Source organism: Chrysemys picta, chromosome 3, assembly GCF_011386835.1.
Source record: "Chrysemys picta bellii isolate R12L10 chromosome 3, ASM1138683v2, whole genome shotgun sequence".
Classification (NCBI taxonomy): domain Eukaryota; kingdom Metazoa; phylum Chordata; order Testudines; family Emydidae; genus Chrysemys; species Chrysemys picta.
This window is the reverse complement of record NC_088793.1, coordinates 68,128,558-68,149,176: the sequence shown is the minus strand read 5'-3', so window position 1 is coordinate 68,149,176 and position 20,619 is coordinate 68,128,558. Positions and strand designations below refer to the sequence as shown.

The window sequence follows — 20,619 nt, the reverse complement described above, 5'->3', positions numbered from 1 at the left end:
GACAAATTACTTCTAAAAGGAGTCCAGTCTATTCAGAATTCAAACCAAGGCTTAGGAATTACTCCCTCCCCACAAAAATGTTAATATTGTGATTCATGTTGGTAAACCTTGAATGTGTGTTCTATTTAATGTACCAGCAATATATTTCAAACTCCACTCACTCTTTCTTGAATATTACTTTGTTTAAACGCAGTGGATCTAATTTACCTCGATTTCAGTAAAGCGTTTGATATGTTTCTGCATGGGGAAATATTAGCTAAATTGGAAAAGATGGGGATCAATATGAAAATTGAAAGGTGGATAAGGAACTGGTTAAAGGGGAGACTACAACGGGTCATATTGAAAGGTGGACAGTCAAGCTGGAAAGAGGTTACTAGTAGAGTTCCTCAGGGACCGGTTTTGTGACCAATCTTGTTTAATCTTTTTATTACTGATCTTGGCACAAAAAGTGGGAATGTGCTAATAAAGTTTGCAGATGACACAAAGCTGGGAGATATTGTTAATACAGAGAAGGACCGGGATATCATACAGGAAGAGCTGGATGACCGTGTAAACTGGAGTAATAGTAAGTAATAGGATGAAATTTAATAGTGAAAAGTGCAAGGTCATGCATTTAGGGATTAATAACCAGAATTTTTGTTATAAATTGGGGACGCATCAGTTGGAAGTAACGGAGGAGGAAAAGGACCTTGGAGTACTGGTTGATCACAGGATGACTATGAGCCGCCAATGTGATATGGCTGTTAAAAAAGCTAAAGCGGTCTTGGGATGCAGCAGGCGAGATATTTCTAGTAAAGATAAGGAGGTGTTAGTACCGTTATACAAGGCACTGGTGAGACCTCATCTGGAATATTGTATGCAGTTCTGGTCTCCCATGTTTAAGAAGGATAAATTCAAATTGGAACAGGTACAGAGAAGGGCTACTAGGATGATCCAAGGAATGGAAAACCTGTCTTATGAAAGGAGATTCAAAGGGCTTGGCTTGTTTAGCGTAACCAAAAGAAGGCTGAAGGGAGATATGATTGCTCTTTATAAATATTTCAGAGGGATAAATATCAGGGAGGGAGAGGAATTATTTAAGCTCAGTACCAATGTGGACACAAGAACAAATGGATATAAACCGGCCATCAGGAAGTTTAGACTTGAAATTAGACGAAGGTTTCTAACCATTAGAGGAGGGAAGTTCTGGAACAGCCTTCCAAGGGGAGCAGTGGGGTCAAAAGAGATATCTGGTTTCAAGACTATGCTTGATAAGTTTATGGAGGAGATGGTATGATGGGATAGCCTAATTTTGGCAATTAGTTGATGGTTAATTATTAGCAGTAAATATGCCCAATAGCCTGTGATGGGATGTTAGATGGGGTGGGATGTGAGTTACTACAGAGAATGTTTTCCTGGGTGCTGGTGGTGAGTCTTGCCCACGGTTTAGCTGATCTCCCTATTTGGGGTCGGGAAGGAATTTTCCTCTAGGGCAGATTGGCAGAGGGCCTGGAAGTTTTTTGCCTTCCTCTGCAGCGTGGGGCGCAGGTCACTTGCTGGAGGATTCTTTGCATCTTGAGGTCTTTAAACCACAATTTGAGGACTTCAATAATTCAGACATAGGTTACGGGTTTGTTACAGGAGTGGGTGGGTGAGATTCTGTGGCCTGCGTTCTGTGGCCAAACTTCACAATGATGATTGTGAAGCTTGGTTGAGGTGGTGGAGTCGGAGGGTGGAATATTTCCCAGGGAATGCCTTAGTGCTAAATGACGAACTAGCACTCCGCTGAGCCTTCAGGGGTTAACATGTTATTTTTAATGTAGCATCACATGCTACATGGCAACACAAATGGAAGGAGGGGAGACAGCATGGCAGGTCCTTCTGACCTTAAAGTCTATGATTCTAGATTTGTTGGTCCCCAGGTATCTTTTCAGATGGACACTGTTACAAGTGCACAAATAGGTATTTACTATTAAACATTCCAGAGCAGGAACATGGCTTTTTCTTGTAAACTTTAAAGTAGATTTCTTATGCAAATTAAATTTTTTGGTAACTTAGAAATAGTTTAAATTTACTTTGCAACCAAGGATTTCAGCATCTGTTTCAAAAAACATCCATATTTGGGGAGAAAAAAAATCTAACTCCCCTTTTAGAGAAATGCAAATTGGCATTAATGAGGCTTCTTCCTGTTTGTAGCACTTGACAAACAGCTGGTGGAGATGACTGGACGAGCCCTGTACTGAGAGGAGATAATTAGCAAGACCCAAGCTTGAATTAGATACAGATTTCCTTCATAGTAGCATGCCTGTCTACCAACCATGCCTTGGGCTGCTCATGTGATTTAACACTACAGTAACTCCTCGCTTAACGTAGTTATGTTCCTGAAAAATGCGACTTTAAGCAAAACAATGTTAAGCGAATCCAATTTCCCTATAAGAATTAATGTAAATGGGGGGGATGGGGCGGGGTTAGGTTCCAGGGAAATTTTTTTCACCAGACAAAAGATTATGCGCGCGCTCGCTCTCTCTCTCTCTCTCTCTCTCTCTCTGTTTTAAACAAACATTTTAATACTGTACACAGCAATGATGATTGTGAAGCTTGGTTGAGGTGGTGGAGTCGGAGGGTGGAATATTTCCCAGGGAATGCCTTAGTGCTAAATGACGAACTAGCACTCCGCTGAGCCCTCAGGGGTTAACATGTTATTTTTAATGTAGCATCACATGCTACATGGCAACACAAATGGAAGGAGGGGAGACAGCATGGCAGACAGAGATACACCCTGTGTGTGTGTGTGTGTGTGTGTGAGAGAGAGAGATGTGCATTTCCTCTTTAAGTACGCTGACCCCAATCTAAGTACATTGCCTTTTTAAGTAGATCAGCAAGTTGAGACAGCAGCTGCTGCTAGCAAACTCCCTCCATCCTGAGCCCTGTCGTGTCCCCCCTCCCGCTCTATGGAGATGGGGTAAGCAGGGGGGAGAAGGACACCCTGACATTAGCACCCCTCATCCCCCCTGCCTACACAGCAAGCAGGAGACTCCCGGGAGCAGCTCCAAGGCAGAGGGCATGTGCAGCACGTGGCAGTGGGAGGAGGGACAGCTGACAATTGGTAGTCTGCTGGACGGCTGCCGCACAGGGAACTTAGGGGAGTGGGGGACTGCCAGTCCACCCTGGTTCCAAGCCCCCACCAGCCAGCTGCAACGGGCTGCTCTTTCTGCAAACAGTGGACAAAGCAGGTGGCTGCCAAACAACATAAGGGAGCATTGCGCAACTTTAAAGGAGCATGTTCTCTAATTGATCAACGTTAACCGGGACGACTTTAAGTGACGAGTTACTGTACTTAAGTTATTTAAAGAGCTAAATGTGGCTAGAGTAGTGTTATAATACTGGCAGTACTAATTCACATTTGAGGGTTTTTCCTCTGTACTCTGTGGTATATTTGCTGTTCTTAACTCTTTATTACTCTCCCAGGTGGGTGTAGGAACTTATATTACTTTCAATATGTGGTTGTTATTTTTTTCAGTTGGACATGAACCTGAACGCTGGTCTGTCTATAGAAGATACCTTGAATTTTATGTGCTTGAGTCAAAGTTAACAGAATTTCATGGTACGTTTTCACTTCCTACTTCAGTGATTGCCTTTTAGAATTGAGCAGAAATTTAAGATACTAAAATGTTTCTTTTTGGTTTTAAGAATAAATGAATCTGCTTGACTTTTTACTAATTTATAGGTACCTTTACTGATGCTCAACTTCCATCAAAAAGGATCATTGGTCCAAAGAACTATGAATTCTTAAAGACAAAGAGGGAAGAGTTTCAGGAGTACCTGCAGGTACAAGACAATCTACTGTCGTTCAATTTTTTAAGTAGATTGTGTAATTGTGAAGCTTATAAAGGTTAACACACTCCAATTTTTTTCCAAATGTAATAAAAATGAAAGTATTTGGATGAATGTATAATTTCTAGGATACCATAGCACTGTTTTGAACATCTGTTGTTGTTACTATAGAGAACCTAGTTTTTAAGAATCTTCTTTCATCTACTCTTTCTTTTATGTCCCCCAAAGAAACTTCTGCAACATCCAGAGCTGAGTAACAGCCAGCTTTTGGCTGACTTTCTGTCTCCGAATGGTGGAGAGACGCAATTTCTCGATAAAATGTTGCCTGATGTAAATCTTGGTAGGTAACATAGTTGCTCTTTATTCTGGTAAATAGCACTCTTGTAGAAACTGTAATGCACCAAATTAAGTGAGGGCCCATTAATACTGAGAAACTGGACTTTTATAAGTTCTGGGTGTGTGAAACGTGATGTCTCTCTTCTGCTATACAGCTGTTACAATCCAGTCACTTTTCCAACAGTCAGATATTTTGATGCTTACATTCCTATCCATTCCCAGAAGGGAAAGTATTGTGAAGCTTTGGAAAATCTGGTCTGCATATGGATGCCTTCTGAATATCTAAGCCCAGTACTTCCAAAATCCATTGCTCATGGAGATCAGATCCTCTACGTCTTCAAGTAATTCAAGATGATGAATGGCATTAGCCCAGATTTGATTTTTCAAGAATCAATCCAAGGAGACAGCTGTTTGTTTGGGGGTTTTTTTAATGTTGATAGAGGCAGTGTATTGATTTAACTTACCTTTGAATGTTAGCTGGTCGGCCTTATTTAAGTTAATTTGAGAACTGCCAGAATTAATGTCAATTTCGTGTCCATTGTATAACATGGTGTCCTAAATTCAACACAGTATCCTGTGTAGTTAAACAAGATGGTAATTTGTGTTTCTTCTGATGACCTGTTTAGCTGTAGGCCCATTTTTTATGTTTTGGCAATTGTGAGCTTCTCTTTCATTAGTAATGGTTTTTTTTCCTATTGATATAACAAGATGTCCAAACAAATGTGTATTGTGGGAGAATGTTTCAGGTGTTCTGAAGAGTCATGTCTTATCTGGTCCCAAGCTAGGTGCCATACCTCCCCAAACATACATTTGCTCTCAACATTTCACAAGGTTTCTGATCAGAGGTTAGTTTGTTATGAGATGTGACATATATCCTGTCACAACAACAGTCTTAAAATTACTAACCTCTGACCAGAAACCTTGTGAAATGTTGATGTAATGATATATAAAGTCTTCGCTAAATTTCCCTTTTATAATATTTAAAGATAAGAAAATCATAATTATTGAATTGGATATTTAATTTTTTAAATATTTTTAAACTATATGTTTTAAATATATTTTTCATTTTTGTTACCTTTAAACTGTTCTGTTGTGCTTCTGATATTCTTATTCAGGTTAATGTGGGTAGCTTTAAGACTAGGTCTACAGTCTCCCCAATCCTGTCAATCCATTCTAACAGGAGTACTTTCTTGAACTTGCAACATTGTGCATTTCACTAGTATCTGCAGACTGGATGACTCTTGTTACTGGGAAAGAGGAGAGTAAATACTGTCTCAGAAGTCTGAGGTTTAGGACTTTCCTGTGTGCTAAAGGCTTGCAGAGAATAAGGAAATGGGTGTTGGAAAACTGGGGTTGAATCATTAGTGACTAGAACTGAAAAATTATTCTTATCCAGATCATTCAAACAGAAAAATCATTGGCACCTAAATTATTGAACAGTTTAGTTTTTTTTCGTATTGTGTCCCTGTTATCCCTCCACCCTCAGGATGCCTCTTGCTATTTTTTTCTTATCGTCACATGCCACCCATCCACACTAATGGAGATAAGGCTGTTCATCTCTCCATGGTCCTTTAGAAAACTACAGAGGAAAATCTATGGAACTTAGTTTTCACATTCATAAAGAAATCTTTCTCGTGTTTGTGATTTAAAATATCTTTTGCTGATAGGTATTACATACTCAGTTCCTTTTTAAAGTCTGATTCATCCAAAATTTCATAATTTTCTTGTATGTACTCCATATCATTTCAAAGTAATTTTCTTTCAAAAGATTGTGCAATGATACTTAAAATGAAGCAATAGATCTCAATGGTGTAAGCTAATCCGTTTCAGACTGACATGATAACCTACACACAGTCTCATTTTTTTCTTGCTTCACTTCTGTGAAATTTATAATTTAATATAGCTTATTATATATCATGGTTTATTATTCATTTGTATTACAATAGCTCTTAAATGCCCCAGCAAATATTTGTCAGAAACGTTATATATCCATGGTAAAAGATGGGCCTTGCCGTGGAGATCTTAGTCTAAATAGACAAAACAGATAAGGGGAAGTGGGATAGGAGAGGAGAACAGAGGGATACTAATAGATATCAGACATGATATTCAGAAGGGCATGTGGTAATATATACTTTTTTGTTCTTAATTGTAGGGAAAATTATAAAATCTGTTCCAGGAAAGCTAATGAAAGAGGTGAGTATATACTGTGTCTCAGTAGCCTATGCTGTGACTATAGTTAGTATCTTTAACTGTCCACTGACAGATTGCTACATGTTGCTTCAGCACAAATTTTAGTTTGGAAACTGTCACTTTTTTTAACTATTGTGACAGGGTCAGGCCAGATGGCTACAGAAGAGTGGTAGAAGGCTGATATATTAGTCCCAGATTAAGTAGATCCCTTTTCCCTGGGTAAGGTAACAGGGGCAGTTCCAGAACAAGCAGGAACTTGCTGGAACCAGTTAAGGCAGGCAGGCTAATTAGGACACCTGGAGCCAATTAAGAAGAAGCTGCTAGAATCAATTAGGACAGACTGGCTAATCAGGACACCTGGTATAAAAAGGCTCTCACTCCAGTTAGCAAGGTGTGGGTGTAAGGAGCTGGGAGTGAGAGGGTGTGCTGCGGGAGGACTGATGAGTATAAGCATTAACAGACATCAGGAGGAAGATCCTGTGGTGAGGCTAAAGAAGGTGTTGGAAGGAGGCCATGGGGAAGTAGCCCAGGGAGTTGTAGCTGTCGTGCAGCTGTTCCAGGAGGCACTCTAGACAGCTGCAGTCCACAGGGCCCTGGGCTGGAACCCGGAGTAGAGGGTGGGACCGGATTCCCCCCTAACCTCCCAATTGACCTGGACTGTGGGTTCTACCAGAGGGGAAGTCTCTGGGCTGTTCCCCAACCCACATGGTGAATCTCTGACACAAGAAAATCTGCCAAAAAGCGCAGGACCCACCAAGATAGAGGAGGAACTTTGTCACACTATTTAACTATCACTGTTGTTCACTGTGTATTTAATTTCAGAAAGGTCAGCATTTGGAGCCATTCATCATGAATTTCATTAACTCCTGTGAATCTCCCAAGCCTAAACCAAGTAGACCAGAGCTTACAATTCTCAGTCCCACTTCTGAAAACAACAAGAAGGTGCAGTAAATTTACAGAGGGGGAAATACTGACCCTTACCTGAGAATGTGAAGAGTAAAGGGGAGAAGCTATAAAGATGATAGTTTGAGTGCCTATGTTTATTGTCTGTTCTTATGGTTGAGGGGTGGAGGTTTTTCCTTTTTTCCAGTGTCCATTCATCTTGGTACTGCTGACCTCCATGTTTATCCCTGGATGGATTGGAGTCTTTGTAATTTATAGAAACATAGGGATGGAAGGGACCTCGGAGGTCATCTAGTCCAGCTCCTTGCATTGAGGCAGGACCAAGTATATCTAGACCATCCCTGAAGTATTTGTCTAACCTGCTCTTAAAAACCTCCAGTGATGCAGATTCCACACCTCCCTGGGTCACCTGTTCCAGCAATTAGCTATCCTTATTAGGGCTGTTGATTAATCGCAGTTAACTCATGCGATTAACTAAAAAAAAATTAACTGAGATTAAAAAAATTAATCATGATTAATCACACTGTTGAACTATAGAATACCAATTGAAATTTATTAAATATTTTTGGATATTTTTCTACATTTTCAAATATATTGATTTCTATTACAACACAGAATACAAACTGTACAGTGCTTACTTTATATTATTTATTACGAATATTTGCACTGTAAAAATGATAAACAAAAGAAATAGTATTTTTCAGTTCACCTCATACAAGTACTGTAGTGCAATCTCTATCGTGAAAGTGTAACTTACAAATGTAGATTTTTTGTTTGTTTGTTGCATAACTCTCGTTTTTGAGTGCAATGTAAAACTTTAGAGCCTACAAGTCCACTCAGTCCTACTTGTTCAGCCAATCGCTAAGACAAACAAGTTTGTTTACATTTATGGGAGATAATGCTGCCTGCTTCTTATTTACAATGTCACCTGAAAGTGAGAACAGGCGTTTGCCTGGCACTTTTATAGCTGGCGTTGCAAGGTATTTACGTGACAGATACGCTAGACTTTCGTATGCCCCTTCATGCTTCAGCCACCATTCCGGAGGACATGCTTCCATGCTGCTGATGATCATTTAAAAAAAAAAAAAAAAAGCCACCAGTGCATAATTAAATTTGTGACTGAACTCTTTGGGGGAGAATTGTATGTCCCCTGCTCTGTTTTACCCGCATTCTGCCATATATTTCATGTTATAGCAGTCTGATTTACGAATACTGTCACTGCAGATTTGACAAAATGCAAAAAAGGTACCAATGTGAGATTTCTAAAAATAGCCACAGCACTTGACCCAAGGTTTAAGAATCTGAAGTGCCTTCCAAAATCTGCAAGGGACGAGGTGTGGAGCATGCTTTCAGAAGTCTTAAAAGAGCAACACTCAGATGTGGAAACTACAGAACCCAAACTACCAAAAAAGAAAATCAACCTTCTGCTGGTGTCATCTGACTCAGATGATTAAAATGAATATGCGTCGGTCTGCTCTGCTTTGGATTGTTATCGAGCAGAACCCGTCATCAGCATGGATGAGTAGCCTCTGAAATGATGGCTGAAGCATGAAGGGACATATGAATCTTTAGCGCATCTGGCACGTAAATATCTTGCGACACCGGTTACAACAGTGCCATGCAAATACCTATTCTCACTTTCAGATGACATTGTAAACAAAAAGTGGGCAGCATTATCTCTTGCAAATGTAACCAAACTTGTTTGTCTGAGTGATTGGCTGAACAAGAAGTAGGACTGAGTGGACTTATAGGCTCTAAAGGTTTATATTGTTTTATTTTTGAATTTAGTTATTTTTTTTACATAATTCGACATTTGTACAGTACTTATATAGGTGAATTGAAAAAACTATTTCTTTTGTTTTTTTTACAGTGCAAATATTTGTAATAAAAAATAAATATAAAGTGAGCACTGTACACTTTGTATTCTGTGTTGTAATTGAAATCAATATATTTGAAAATATAGAAAACATCCACAAATATTTAAATAAATGGAATTGTATTATTAACAGTGCGATTAATCGTGATTAACTTTTTTAATCGCTTGACAGCCCTACTTATAATTTTTTCCTAAAATCTAACCTAGATCTCTGCTGCTGCTGATTAAGCTGATCACTGAAAGCAGTACACAAAGTTGAGGTGGAGAACAATTGATCACTGTCCTATTTGTAACAGCCCTTAAATATTTGAAGAATGTTATGAGGTTCCTCCTCAGTCATGTTTTCTCAAGACTAAATATGCCTGTTTTTTCAGTCTTTCCTCATAGGGCAGGTTTTCTAAACCTCTTATAATTTTTCATGAACTCCTCTGGACTCTCTCCAATTTGTCCACATCTGTACTTCAGCTGAGGCCTGACCAGTGCAAAGTAGAGTGGGACAATTACCTCCTGTGTCTTCTGTATCATACTCCTGTTAATACACCTCAGTATATTATACCTCTACCTTGATATAACGCTGTCCTCAGGAGCCAAAAAATCTTACCGCGTTATAGGTGAAACCGCGTTATATCGAACTTGCTTTGATCCGCCGGAGTGTGCAGCCCCGCCCCCCCAGAGCACTGCTTTACCACGTTATATCAGAATTTGTGTTAGATCGGGTCGCGTTTTATCGGGGTAGAGGTGTAGCTCTTTTTGTCAATGCATTGCATTATAGGCTCATATTTACCAAATGTAATGAACACAAAGTACACTTGCAGTCTTGCAAGCAATTGACATGGATAAGTGTTATGATTATTTATTATTTGTATTGGGGCCTACCAGTTATACCATAGTAAGGCATCTTACTGATTTTTCTATATTTACTTATAGTCATAAGTCAGTTATTTAGGATTTCTAATACATTTATCACTCTTCAAGTAATTCTCCAAAGAGTAAAGTTGCATTTTGTCTTAAGGCACTCTTTTATACATGTGGTCCCTGCTATTTCTAGTGGTTAATTTGAAAGGGGCTAGTTTAAAACCTCCAAAGCAATTGTTTAGTTGTCTGAGACTTTCTTAGGCCATAAAAGAGAAGTATAGTTTTTCCAGTGAACCCAGACCAGAGGGGAGAGTGAGAGCATAAAGCAATCAAAATACAATTCCCATAAATCACTGCAATGCTTGTTTTGAATTGAAATATTTTATTTTTTAGCTGCAATATATTGGTTTGGAGGCATTTGTAACAGGGCTGCTGCTTAATGAGTGGTCCCTTGTGGCCACAGTGCCCTTTGCAACAGCCTTCCTCTGTTCTCCCTTGTTGGGGTCCCTTACAGACTCCCTGCAGCCTTTCTTAGAAGTCCTACTGTCCGCCACTTGGGGCTGGTTTAATGACCACACACAGTCCCACCAAAAATGTCCATCACTATAATCCAGAGGTTCACACTTATGTCTGGCTCTTCTGCCATCCATGCAGAGCTCTTCATTTGCTACAGTCTGTTCTTCAGAGGGTCACTTTTCATAGCTTTCCCTAGAGTTTAGCTTTCTGGCTTTGGTTTCCTTCTCTTGTCAATGTCTTCTCAGTTCTGAGGGAGAACACAGTTTATATACTGCCCTCCTCCAAAGAGCTCCTCCCGATTGGCTGGAAGAGAGGGGAGCACAGTCTCACCCAGTGTTACAGAGCTCCTGATCTCAGGCCCAGAATGGAACAGTGGATGGTGGGGAAACCCCAGGAGAGCTCCTAATTTCCCAGGACTGCTTCCTCTGCTCCATTACCAGGCCATTTCCTGGGCCTTTGTTCGTTCCATCTCCCTGGAATGGAGTCTTCTGGCCCCCTCTACTCTTAAAGGGCCAGTATATCCCATTACAACATTCAACAAAATGTTGAAATTTTCTTTGGAAAGCAAACATCTTCTCTTGAAAATTTCATAGTTGAAATCAAATTTTCCATTGAAAAACAGTTTAAAGTCTTTTCCATTGAAAATCTGACCAGTCTGAACTGTTTAGTACTGATTGTTTTTACTCTAGTTTTCTTTACATGTTGAAAAACAAACAAATTAATGTTTCTATTTTAGCTTTTCAATGATCTGTTCAAGAATAATGCAAACCGCTCTGAGAATACAGAGAGAAGACAAAATCAAAACTACTTTATAGAGATGATAACGGTAGAAGGAGTCTATGACTACTTAATGTATGTTGGTAAGAAATTATTTCTTTTTGTACTCTGTATGAAGTGTACCAGAGGTGCAAAAGTTCAGGGTGTTTGATTAATGTGCTGTTTGAAAAGTTTGTTTAAAGCTTACAGTTTGTTATAACAAGGAAGATGCCAGTTAGGGACGCTATCCTGTTTTTAAAGTTCTTACTATTGGGGTGTCACAAATGTAGCAGTATCACTCTGATCACTCTGCTTGCATGTTGTATCCCTTTCTCCTCCTCCTCCCCCACACACTTTGTTTTTGTATTTAGAGTGTAAGCTGCTTGAGGTGTAGACCATGTCTTCCTGTGGCCACTCGAATTTAAATAAATAATACCAACACTTGGTATTTTTGTAGTAAAATGTAACACAAACAGATTTAAAAGCTAAATGATCTGCTATAGGGTGGGGGGAATGGGGTCAGGTTGCATGAAGTTAGCTATCTCTTTTTTGGAAATATCAATGTGCACACTTTTTAAGAAATAAAGCAAGGTACCATGATGATGGGAGCCTTCTTAATATGTGTAATAATAACTTTGCAGGTAGAGTTGTTTTCCATGTTCCTGACTGGCTGCATCACCTCTTGATGGGGGGAAGAATTCTCTTCAAAAACACATTGGAGATGTACACAGACTACTATCTACAGTACAAATTAGAACAGCTATTTCAGGAGCACCGCTTGGTATCACTGATAACACTCCTGAGAGGTTAGTGAAAAGTCATGCAAATACTTCTTATTTTATCATGTGCTTCTTGTACATGTTTAAACTGCAGTGGTTCTTGTTTATAAGATATTGATGACTTAGTTTTATACTTGTAGCACCTTTTTTGTGAGCAACCCAAAGTGCTTTGCAAACTATGTAATGCAACATGTGAAAAAGAACACTTATGCAACCTAAATGAGTCAAAAAATTCCAAAAGTCAGTTTCTGCACAGTGTTAATTTGGTTTTGTTGCACATCCTTGATACTTTATTATAGAAGTAAGTATTGTGAACAATAATCTAAGGCTTATAGTGAGCAAGGAATAGAAGACTAAAAGACTGATGATCAACATGGTGGAGCTAATGATGCAGTAGATATATTGAGTGTAGGAAATTCCTAAAGCTTGTGTTGTATCTTAATCTTTTTTTGGAAAATTAATGCTAGTTTTTTTTAATTGTTTCCCTTTCTTTATAAGGGTGGAGGGAAGGCAGAGAAAATGAAGCCCACAGTTGCTAGCTAACAAGTACCAATTGACCATAGACTGAACAAAATTGGCATATTTAGGAAAATAACTTGGGTGGAGGCTAGTTATGAAAATTACAGCTCCCAAAGAGGTATTGTGAATGAATGAAAATAAAGCGAGGTAGCTTTGAGTTACTAAAACCAAAAGTGGTAGCTGCTCATGAACACTGTAAATATTTTTAGTCCTCTGTAGAAAATATAGCCATTGCAATAGGCCCCATCAGTACTGCAGAGCTGTTTGACATAATGTGAAGAATATCTTTATACAATTATAAGTACAGGGGAATTATAGTTAAGTAGCATATAATTAACCTACAGTGGAATTTAGCCAGAATTGTGTGCTGCTGCAGAATTATGATGCTCTTTAAAAACGGCTTAACACAAGAAATGAGTTGGCAAAACACTATATTGTATTCCACACAGATAGGGTATTTCTGGATATGAGCAGAACAAGAAGACATCAGGCTATTAACTGGCATGGTTAGAACTTACTTCCACTTAAGATCATATGGAAAAGAGAAATCTAATTCTGAAGACATCCAAAAGCCTACTATCTGTTTTTAGTTAAATACACAATGTACGACTTTACTGAAAACCAACTCCTAAATGCCATTTTTGTTCCTTTGGTTGTTACAGATGCTGTGTTTTGTGAGAATACTGAACCTCGCTCTCTTCAAGATAAACAGAAACGAGCAAAACAGACCTTTGAAGAAATGATGAGATACATTCCAGGTTCCACATTTATATGACCTATATAAGCTTTTTAATCCTTCAGTCAGGCACATAGCATGAATGTTATATTTGGGCTAACTTTCCAATCCATAAAGTAGTTATCTGGCTGAGATTTTAAAGAGTTACCTAAAATGCTGCTGCTTATTGAGACTTTCATTTTCAAACTTTCATAGTTTTAACGAGGGTTACTCGCACCCCTAGGCCTTTGGTGTAATGGTTAAATAATGACACTGTGCAGGTCAGGAGAAGCGTGGGATCTGAACCAGATAAGAGACTGACACTGATCTTGAGCAAGTCACTCCGCTTCTTTGAATAACATTTGGCCCAGCTGAAAACTGGGTAAAAAGCAGGGCTGCAGTGAAAACCTGAAGAAGAATCTCATGTGAGCTGTACTTTCCCTATATAAATTAGGGAAAAAATCCTGTGATTAGAGGTCATCCAATAATAATTCATTGCAAATGTAATTAAGTTGTTCTCTGAGTGCTGGTCTCTGTGTGTTCTGCACATGGGTATGCATGAGCTCCGTGCGCCTGATACTGAAGATTTCTAGCAAGTAGAATCCATTGGTCTGCGTCTGAATGCGTCCCCTTGTGCTCCATATCAAGGATATATGGGTTGGTGCAAACTGATGCCAGTTCCTTCTTACACCAGTGCATGGCCTGAGTTGGAATCCTCTGTGTCCAAAGCTATGTTTGCATCGTCACTCAAAAACCTGGACATACAATTGTATATAGTTTTAGTATTCTTAGTGTGTTTATAGTTTAGTTTAGTTTCCCCTGAACAACATTGCTCCCTTTACTGTCTTGGGGAGGCTCACGTTTCTGCCAACTGCAGCATCTATCCCTCTTTCTCTCTCCAGACCCATGTGGCATGAGAACTTTGACTGAGGAAGTACCCCTTGGAAAAGGCCATGAGACCCAGTAGAATCCAGGCCAAGGAGATCCCCTGGTTCATTGGCCTCAGTCTAAGAGTGGTGCCCCTCTGAGCAAGAGTTCAGGAGCAGATGCCAGAGCTGTTAAGCCCAAGGAATCAATGCCTTGAGCCTCTCACACGACTAAGGGACACTCTCATAAACACAAAGACAAATATGCTCCTACAAAAAAGGATCCCTCCCTGACTCTGCCCAGTCAGGTGAGTCCTAATGTATGGGTCCTAAAGACTTAGGTCCACCTAAACCTTCCAACCATGAGGGTAAGGTGTTTAAGAGAAAGGATCTATTGGTACCAACTGTGGCTACAGCTATACAAAAGATCAGCACCTATTGACACCAACTGGGAACTCCAGGTTGAACTCTTCTTCCACAGTAGTAACTTGCTCCCAGAAGGATCTGTTGACTACCGTAACATTGGACGCACTGGAGCAGTCAGTCCTGATCACTGGGACACCTCATGCCCTGGGATGGCCTGAAACCTATACCTCTCCAGAGGATATTTTCATAAGAACATAAGAAAGGCCGTACCGGGTCAGACCAACGGTCCATTTAGCCCAGTATCCTGTCTACCGACAGTGGGCAATGCCAGGTGCCCCAGAGGGAGTGAACCTAACAGGCAATGATCAAGTGATCGCTCCCCTGCCATCCATCTCCATCCTCTGACAGAAAGAGGCTAGGGACACCATTCCTTACCCGTCCTGGCTAATAGCCATTAGTGGACTTAACCACCATGAATTTATCCAGTTCTCTTTCACTCTACCTTACCCTCAATCTTCTGTCCTTTTTAGTCCAGCCCTCCTGAGGGACATCGTGACACCAGAGGAAGAAACCCCTTTGAAGAGAAGTGGATACATTCACAAGTTGGCACATTCATCCACCGGTATCGCTAGTGGAACCAGAACCTACCTTCTCGTTATCAGAATCTGATGTTCCTGACACATAGGGAGGCTAGCTTGGACAGACTCTGGGAGGTCTTGGACCCATCCTCCACCTGGATATCACAACCTAGGGGACTGATGGTACCCAATGCCTTGCAGTCCCCCCCAGCTTGTTGACTCTTCATATTGGCCCTATTGGGCACCACAGGATCCTTATGCTAGGCACTCCAGATCTGAACATGAATCCCACTGCACCCTCTCCTCCTCGCTGACACCAGCTGGCTCTTTTCAAGTATGCAGAGGAAGAAATCAATCCAGATCCACAGGTACCAATAGGTATTTCATCCTCCTTACCTGATGAGGCAGTTGCCCCATCTTCACCATCTCTGCTTGATGATCACAGGCAGTACCAAGGGGTCTTGCAGAGGGTGGTAGCTAAGTGCCAGATTCCTCTTGAAGCAATCCATGTTATGCAGCATTGGCTCTTGGATATCTTGAAGCCCTCTGGCCCAAGCTGGATGGCTCTCCCAATAAACGAGGCCATTATTGAATCATCCAAGGCAGTTCGGCATACTCTTGTTTCCTATGCCCCACCCCACCCCCCGAAAAGGTCTGAAAGGCGATATTTTATACCCACTAAAGGTGCAGTTTCTGTTTACTCACTCTGGTCCCAACTCTCTAATAGTAGCCACATATTTTCTCTGTTGCCACAGTGAAATCCAGGCTAGAAAACACCAAGGCACCCCCTGCAGACAAAGGAGCTAAACGCCTTGACCTTCTAGGGAGGAAGGTATTTGAATCCACCAGTCTTGACTTTAGAATTGCTAACTACCAGGCCCTGTTAGCAAAATAGATTTCACAAATTACTCCAAATTCTTGGAGCTCAAAGACAAACTCCCTCAGGAGGACATGGCTCAATTCCAAGCCCTCATGAAGCTGATACCATATCTAGAGTTATAGCTGCAGCAATAGTTATGAGGTGTGAATCTTGGCTTCACTCCTAGGGGTTCCCCAAGGATGTCCAGAATAGTACTGAAGACTTGCCTTTTGAGTCTGATCTCTTCAATGAAAAGACTAACAAGTCTTTACACTTGCTAAAAGACTCCAGGACAACCCTCCATCCTCTGCTCCAAAGAGAAAATACCACAAACAGGAGTATAAGCCAAGAACTCTCCCTCAGCTGTTCTATCACCAGTTCTCTTACAAACTGCCATGGAAAGAGCAGAGACTACGAAGATCCAGCTCTGCACTTCCTCCATCTCCGCTGCAGCCACTCTACCTCACCCACCACCCAGGAATTACTTTTGACAGGATGCTCGAGAACCGCGTACCCTTGTTGATGTAATTTCCTACTTACCCCCCCCATCCCCCCGCCCCAAACTGCTAACTGGCCCCTTTCGCCCACAACTGGAGGGCACTAACAACAGACAAGTGGGTATTAGAGATCATCCACTCTGGCTACATTGTCAAGTTTTTCTTCCGGGCCCTCCTCAGGGACTACTCTCACAAGGAAATCCTCTCTTGGGAGGTAAACACTCTACTAGAATGAGTGCCACCTCAACATGAAGACAAAGGGTTCTACTCCCTATATTTCATAGTTCCCAAGAAAAAAGGAGAATGGAGACCCATTCTCAACCTATGTTAGTTGAATATCTTTATTTGCAAATCAAAATTCCACATGGTCATGCTGGCATGAGTAAGTCCCCCCTAGAGAAGGGCACATGGTTCGTGGCTCTCAGCATGAAAGATTCTTATTTTCACATGGACATTCATCTGGCCCACAGAAGGTTCTTCAGATTTCTGGTAGGACAAGAGCATTACAAGTTCAGATTACTGCTATTCAGGCTGGCATCGGAACCCGGGGTCCTCACTAAAGTCCTCTCAGTGGTGGCAGTCTAGATGAGACAAAACAGCTATACCAGCTTCCCCTACCTGCACCATTAGCTCATAACTGGCAGATTAGTCAGGAAATCCAGTCAGTGACCCTATCCCTGCTCTGTGTTCTGCCATCCTTGGGAACCTGTGTAAACAGAGAAAATACAGACTCGGTCTCTTAGAATTAAGGGCAGTCTGCCTAGCCTGCAATGCATTTCTCACACTTACATGGTTCCATCATAATCAGATAATGTCAGACAACGTGATGATGATCTTCTATATAAGCAAACAAGGTGGAGTGAAATATCTTCCTCTCTGTATAGAGTCCGTCAATTATAGAACTAGTGCATTGGAAACCACATCACACTCTTGGCAACATACTCACCATGTGCGCACGCAGTCTCGGCAGACACTCTCCCACATACCACAAGTGTGAGATACACAATTCTGTTCTGAACAAAATCTTCACTCAATGGAGAACATCATTTTGAGACCTCTTCGCCTCCCAGACGAACAAGAAGTTCAACCTAGACTGCTCCAGAGCAGCACTTGGTCAGGTCTCCAGGGGCGATAATGCTCTGTTATCCTGGACAGACCACCTGAGGTATACCATTCTTCCCCACAGGTTCTGCAAAAGATTTGTCACAAGAAAGCTCAAGCCATGCTGATCACACCCAACTGGCTCAGACATTTCTGTTTGCTGTTTACAAATGTCAACCTGTTCTCCCATCAGCTTCGACCCCTTCCTGGATCTGTTAACTCAGGAGAATGCAAGATCAAACATCTCAGCCTGGACCCTTTTTAGCTCATGGTTTGGTATTTGGATGGGCAACAGACCTAGAATGTTTGTGTTTGGAGGTTGTTCAAGATAATCTCAATCAAAGCAGAAGAGACTGTCAGAAAATGCTATTTAGTTAAATGGAGATGTTTCTCTACCTGGAGACAACAGAACTAATTATCCCCCTAATCAACAGGAATACCTGCTGTTTTAGACAACCTACTACCCTCAAGACATTGGGACTTTCTATTAACTCACTGCAAGTCCACGTAGCAGCAATCAATGCCTTCCATCCTCTCGTGGAAGGCTGTTTTGTTTTTACTTAACAATAGTCAGATTGCTGAAAGGTCTCATTAGGTTCTTCCCACTGGTGGTGCTATGGGACATCAATCTTGACCTCTCAGTACTTACCAGATCACCCTTTGAACCACTGGCCATATGTTCCATGTCCTGCCTGTCCATGAAGGTCACTTTCTTAGTCACCATCACGTCTGCCAGAAGAGTGAATGAGCTGGGAGCATTCATAGCTGACTTGCCCTATTCCACATTTCATAATGAGAGAGTTTCTCTTTGTGCCCACCCAAAATTCTTCCTTAAGGTAATTTCCAAATTTCACATAAATCAACTTATCTTAAATAAATCAATATTCTTTCCAAAATTTCATGCAACCAGTGAGAAGACTACTCTCTCTCTCGACATCGGAAGGGCGTTAGCATTCTATCTGCAAAGAACTAACCAATTACGAAAAGGCCTACACTATTTGTCGCTCTAGTGGAACAATCAAGGGCACAAGCATCTGCCCAGAGACTCTCTAAGTGGGTCTCTGGCTATATCGTTCTTTAGCAGCTGGCGTATAATGCACTGCCGGATGGGGTGCGGGCCCATTCCATTACAGCACAGGCATCCTCAATATTATCTCTTTGAGAAGTATCTATGCTGGAAATTTGTAAGGTGGCAACTTGAAGCAGTTCTTTGAGTAGATGCAGCCGTGTATTCCACTTAGGTGTGTGCGCTGCCCAGAGCACCGGAGCCGGAGAATTTTGCCTAGCAGTACCCACAGGAGGTAGTGCTCGTGCCTAATGCTCATAGCGCCTCCCCTGGCTATATGAGGCAGTGCTGCCTTAATCCCCCCACAGTTGCTTCTTACCACCCGTGGCTGGAGTTGGAGCTCTGTGTGGTTCTTGATCTCCCAATCTCTCTTCATGGTCTTACCCTGTAGTATATAGTTAGTTAGTACCCTTAGTGTTGGATTGTGTTCGTTAGATGAGTTAAATACTTCCCTAGTGTTACCCCTAACAACGATCCTCACACGTGGTGTTTGCTGTGCTTGGGTGAGGCTCACATCAAAGAATGGTGTTTGGTTTGCAAATTGTTTGCAAAATGGACTTAGGTGGCATGGGGTCTTTGCCTAAAGCAGCACCTGCTCAAAGAGTCCATGCAGCCCGCTTTGACTCCAAGGTCAGGTTCTGAGAGTGCTGCCAGTTTGCATTCTGGAGCTGGTGACTATCTGAAGAGACGGAGGAGCTGCTCCACATCAAGTGCACCGAGGAAAAGGTCGCATAAGACCAATCAAGACCCTCCAGGTTTCATGCACCATCTTGTACCACCGATGTTACTGTGATAGCACTCATCACCCTCCACTTTGGCATTATCAGATATATCAGTACTGCTGCTAACTTCAGAGCTGATGCCACTCTGAGCACCAGAAACAACGGAGGCATACTTGGTGTCGGTGGTACAGTTTCTACCATCAGTGCCAGTCCCTCCCTGGTTTTGGGAGACAGATGAATCAGACTAGTAGCTCACACCCTCAGGGCTGGCTCTATTTTTATCCCTGGAAATCCGAGATGACTTGGTGTCCAGGTTGTGATTTTCCTCCTTCCGTTCTCCATCACGTAGCCCACATTGGGAACATTCATGGAGCATCGTGGGTATTGGGATTGGCACTTGTGTGGCAGTTGGGATAGGACCCCCTGCCCTAGCACCTACTGGCCACTAATGCTCTCTCATTATGCCCAGTGGCCTCCATAGAATTTGTGGGAGGCTCCTCGGTCATGGTGGTTGCACTCCTCATCTCACTCCAAGGTGAGATCACTAGGCATGTCTGTGGTGGGGGACGTTGATGTCCCACAGGTTCAGGCACCAGTGAGTCTTCCCTTTGTGAAGCCTCCAGAGTTGTCCCATCCAGACCCACCAGTCCAAGAACGGGATCCACCCTGCTGCAGTTAATTGCCTATTCATCATCCTCAGACAATTCAACGGTGCCTGGCTCTTCCTCTCCTTCGGTGCCTGAGGACTTCAGGGTCTACCATGACATTTTGCAATCTGTGGCTTCTTCCCTGGGCATTCTCCCTGCAGGAGAATATCCATAAATTGTTGGATATCCTGCAGCCATCTGCCCCTGGGAGAATGGCCCTCCCTATTAATGAGGCAGTCCTGGAGCTTGTGAAGTTTCTTTTTGGAGCATGCCAGCTTTGGTGCTGCCTGCTGCAGAGCATTTGGAGAAATGCTATTTCCATTCATACCTGAAACATTACACCTTAGTCCAGGCCTATTCTGCAGATGCAGCTGTTGGGACAGCGGTATTATAGACATCTATAGTAACTGCATCCTCACACCACCTGTCCTGTTTGATTACTGCTTACCAATCACCCACATGTTGAATACACATAGGAACCAGCTCTCAAAGAAATGAAAGTTACTTACCTGTAGCCTGAGGTTCTTCGAGAAGTATGGTCTCTGTGTTCCACTCCCCTTCCTCCTTCCTTTCTGCTTTGGATCCTATCTGATTTGCGATAAGAGAAAGAACTGGAGAGACATTGGTCCACATCTGTCAAGGCTGATTCCCCACTCTGG

General features: G+C 41.8%; 1 protein-coding gene and 1 long non-coding RNA gene across 13 annotated transcripts in view; one reads left to right on the top strand and one right to left on the bottom strand.

Annotated features, from left to right (window-relative positions):
• The window catches only part of SNX14 (sorting nexin 14), a 76,355-nt gene that overhangs the window by 47,592 nt on the left and 8,144 nt on the right, over positions 1-20,619 (top strand). For 10 of the 12 annotated variants that reach the window (XR_010599522.1, XR_010599521.1, XR_010599524.1 and 7 more), the window contains 8 exons: positions 3,500-3,583; positions 3,707-3,807; positions 4,042-4,153; positions 6,302-6,342; positions 7,162-7,281; positions 11,226-11,349; positions 11,887-12,051; positions 13,206-13,301. Coding sequence is in view for 6 of the 12 variants with exons in the window: in XM_024103032.3 (XP_023958800.2) it covers positions 3,500-3,583; positions 3,707-3,807; positions 4,042-4,153; positions 6,302-6,342; positions 7,162-7,281; positions 11,226-11,349; positions 11,887-12,051; positions 13,206-13,301 (843 nt within the window). In the remaining 6 variants the exon portion in view is untranslated. The remainder of the gene's footprint in view (positions 1-3,499; positions 3,584-3,706; positions 3,808-4,041; positions 4,154-6,301; positions 6,343-7,161; positions 7,282-11,225; positions 11,350-11,886; positions 12,052-13,205; positions 13,302-20,619) is intronic. The other 2 variants (XR_010599525.1, XR_010599526.1) reach the window with 1 other exon arrangement.
• Positions 16,755-20,599, bottom strand: LOC135982265 (uncharacterized). The gene is made up of 3 exons (XR_010599532.1): positions 20,470-20,599; positions 17,371-17,613; positions 16,755-17,130 (listed from the first exon to the last, which is right to left on the bottom strand). It is a non-coding gene; the product is annotated as an uncharacterized LOC135982265 (long non-coding RNA).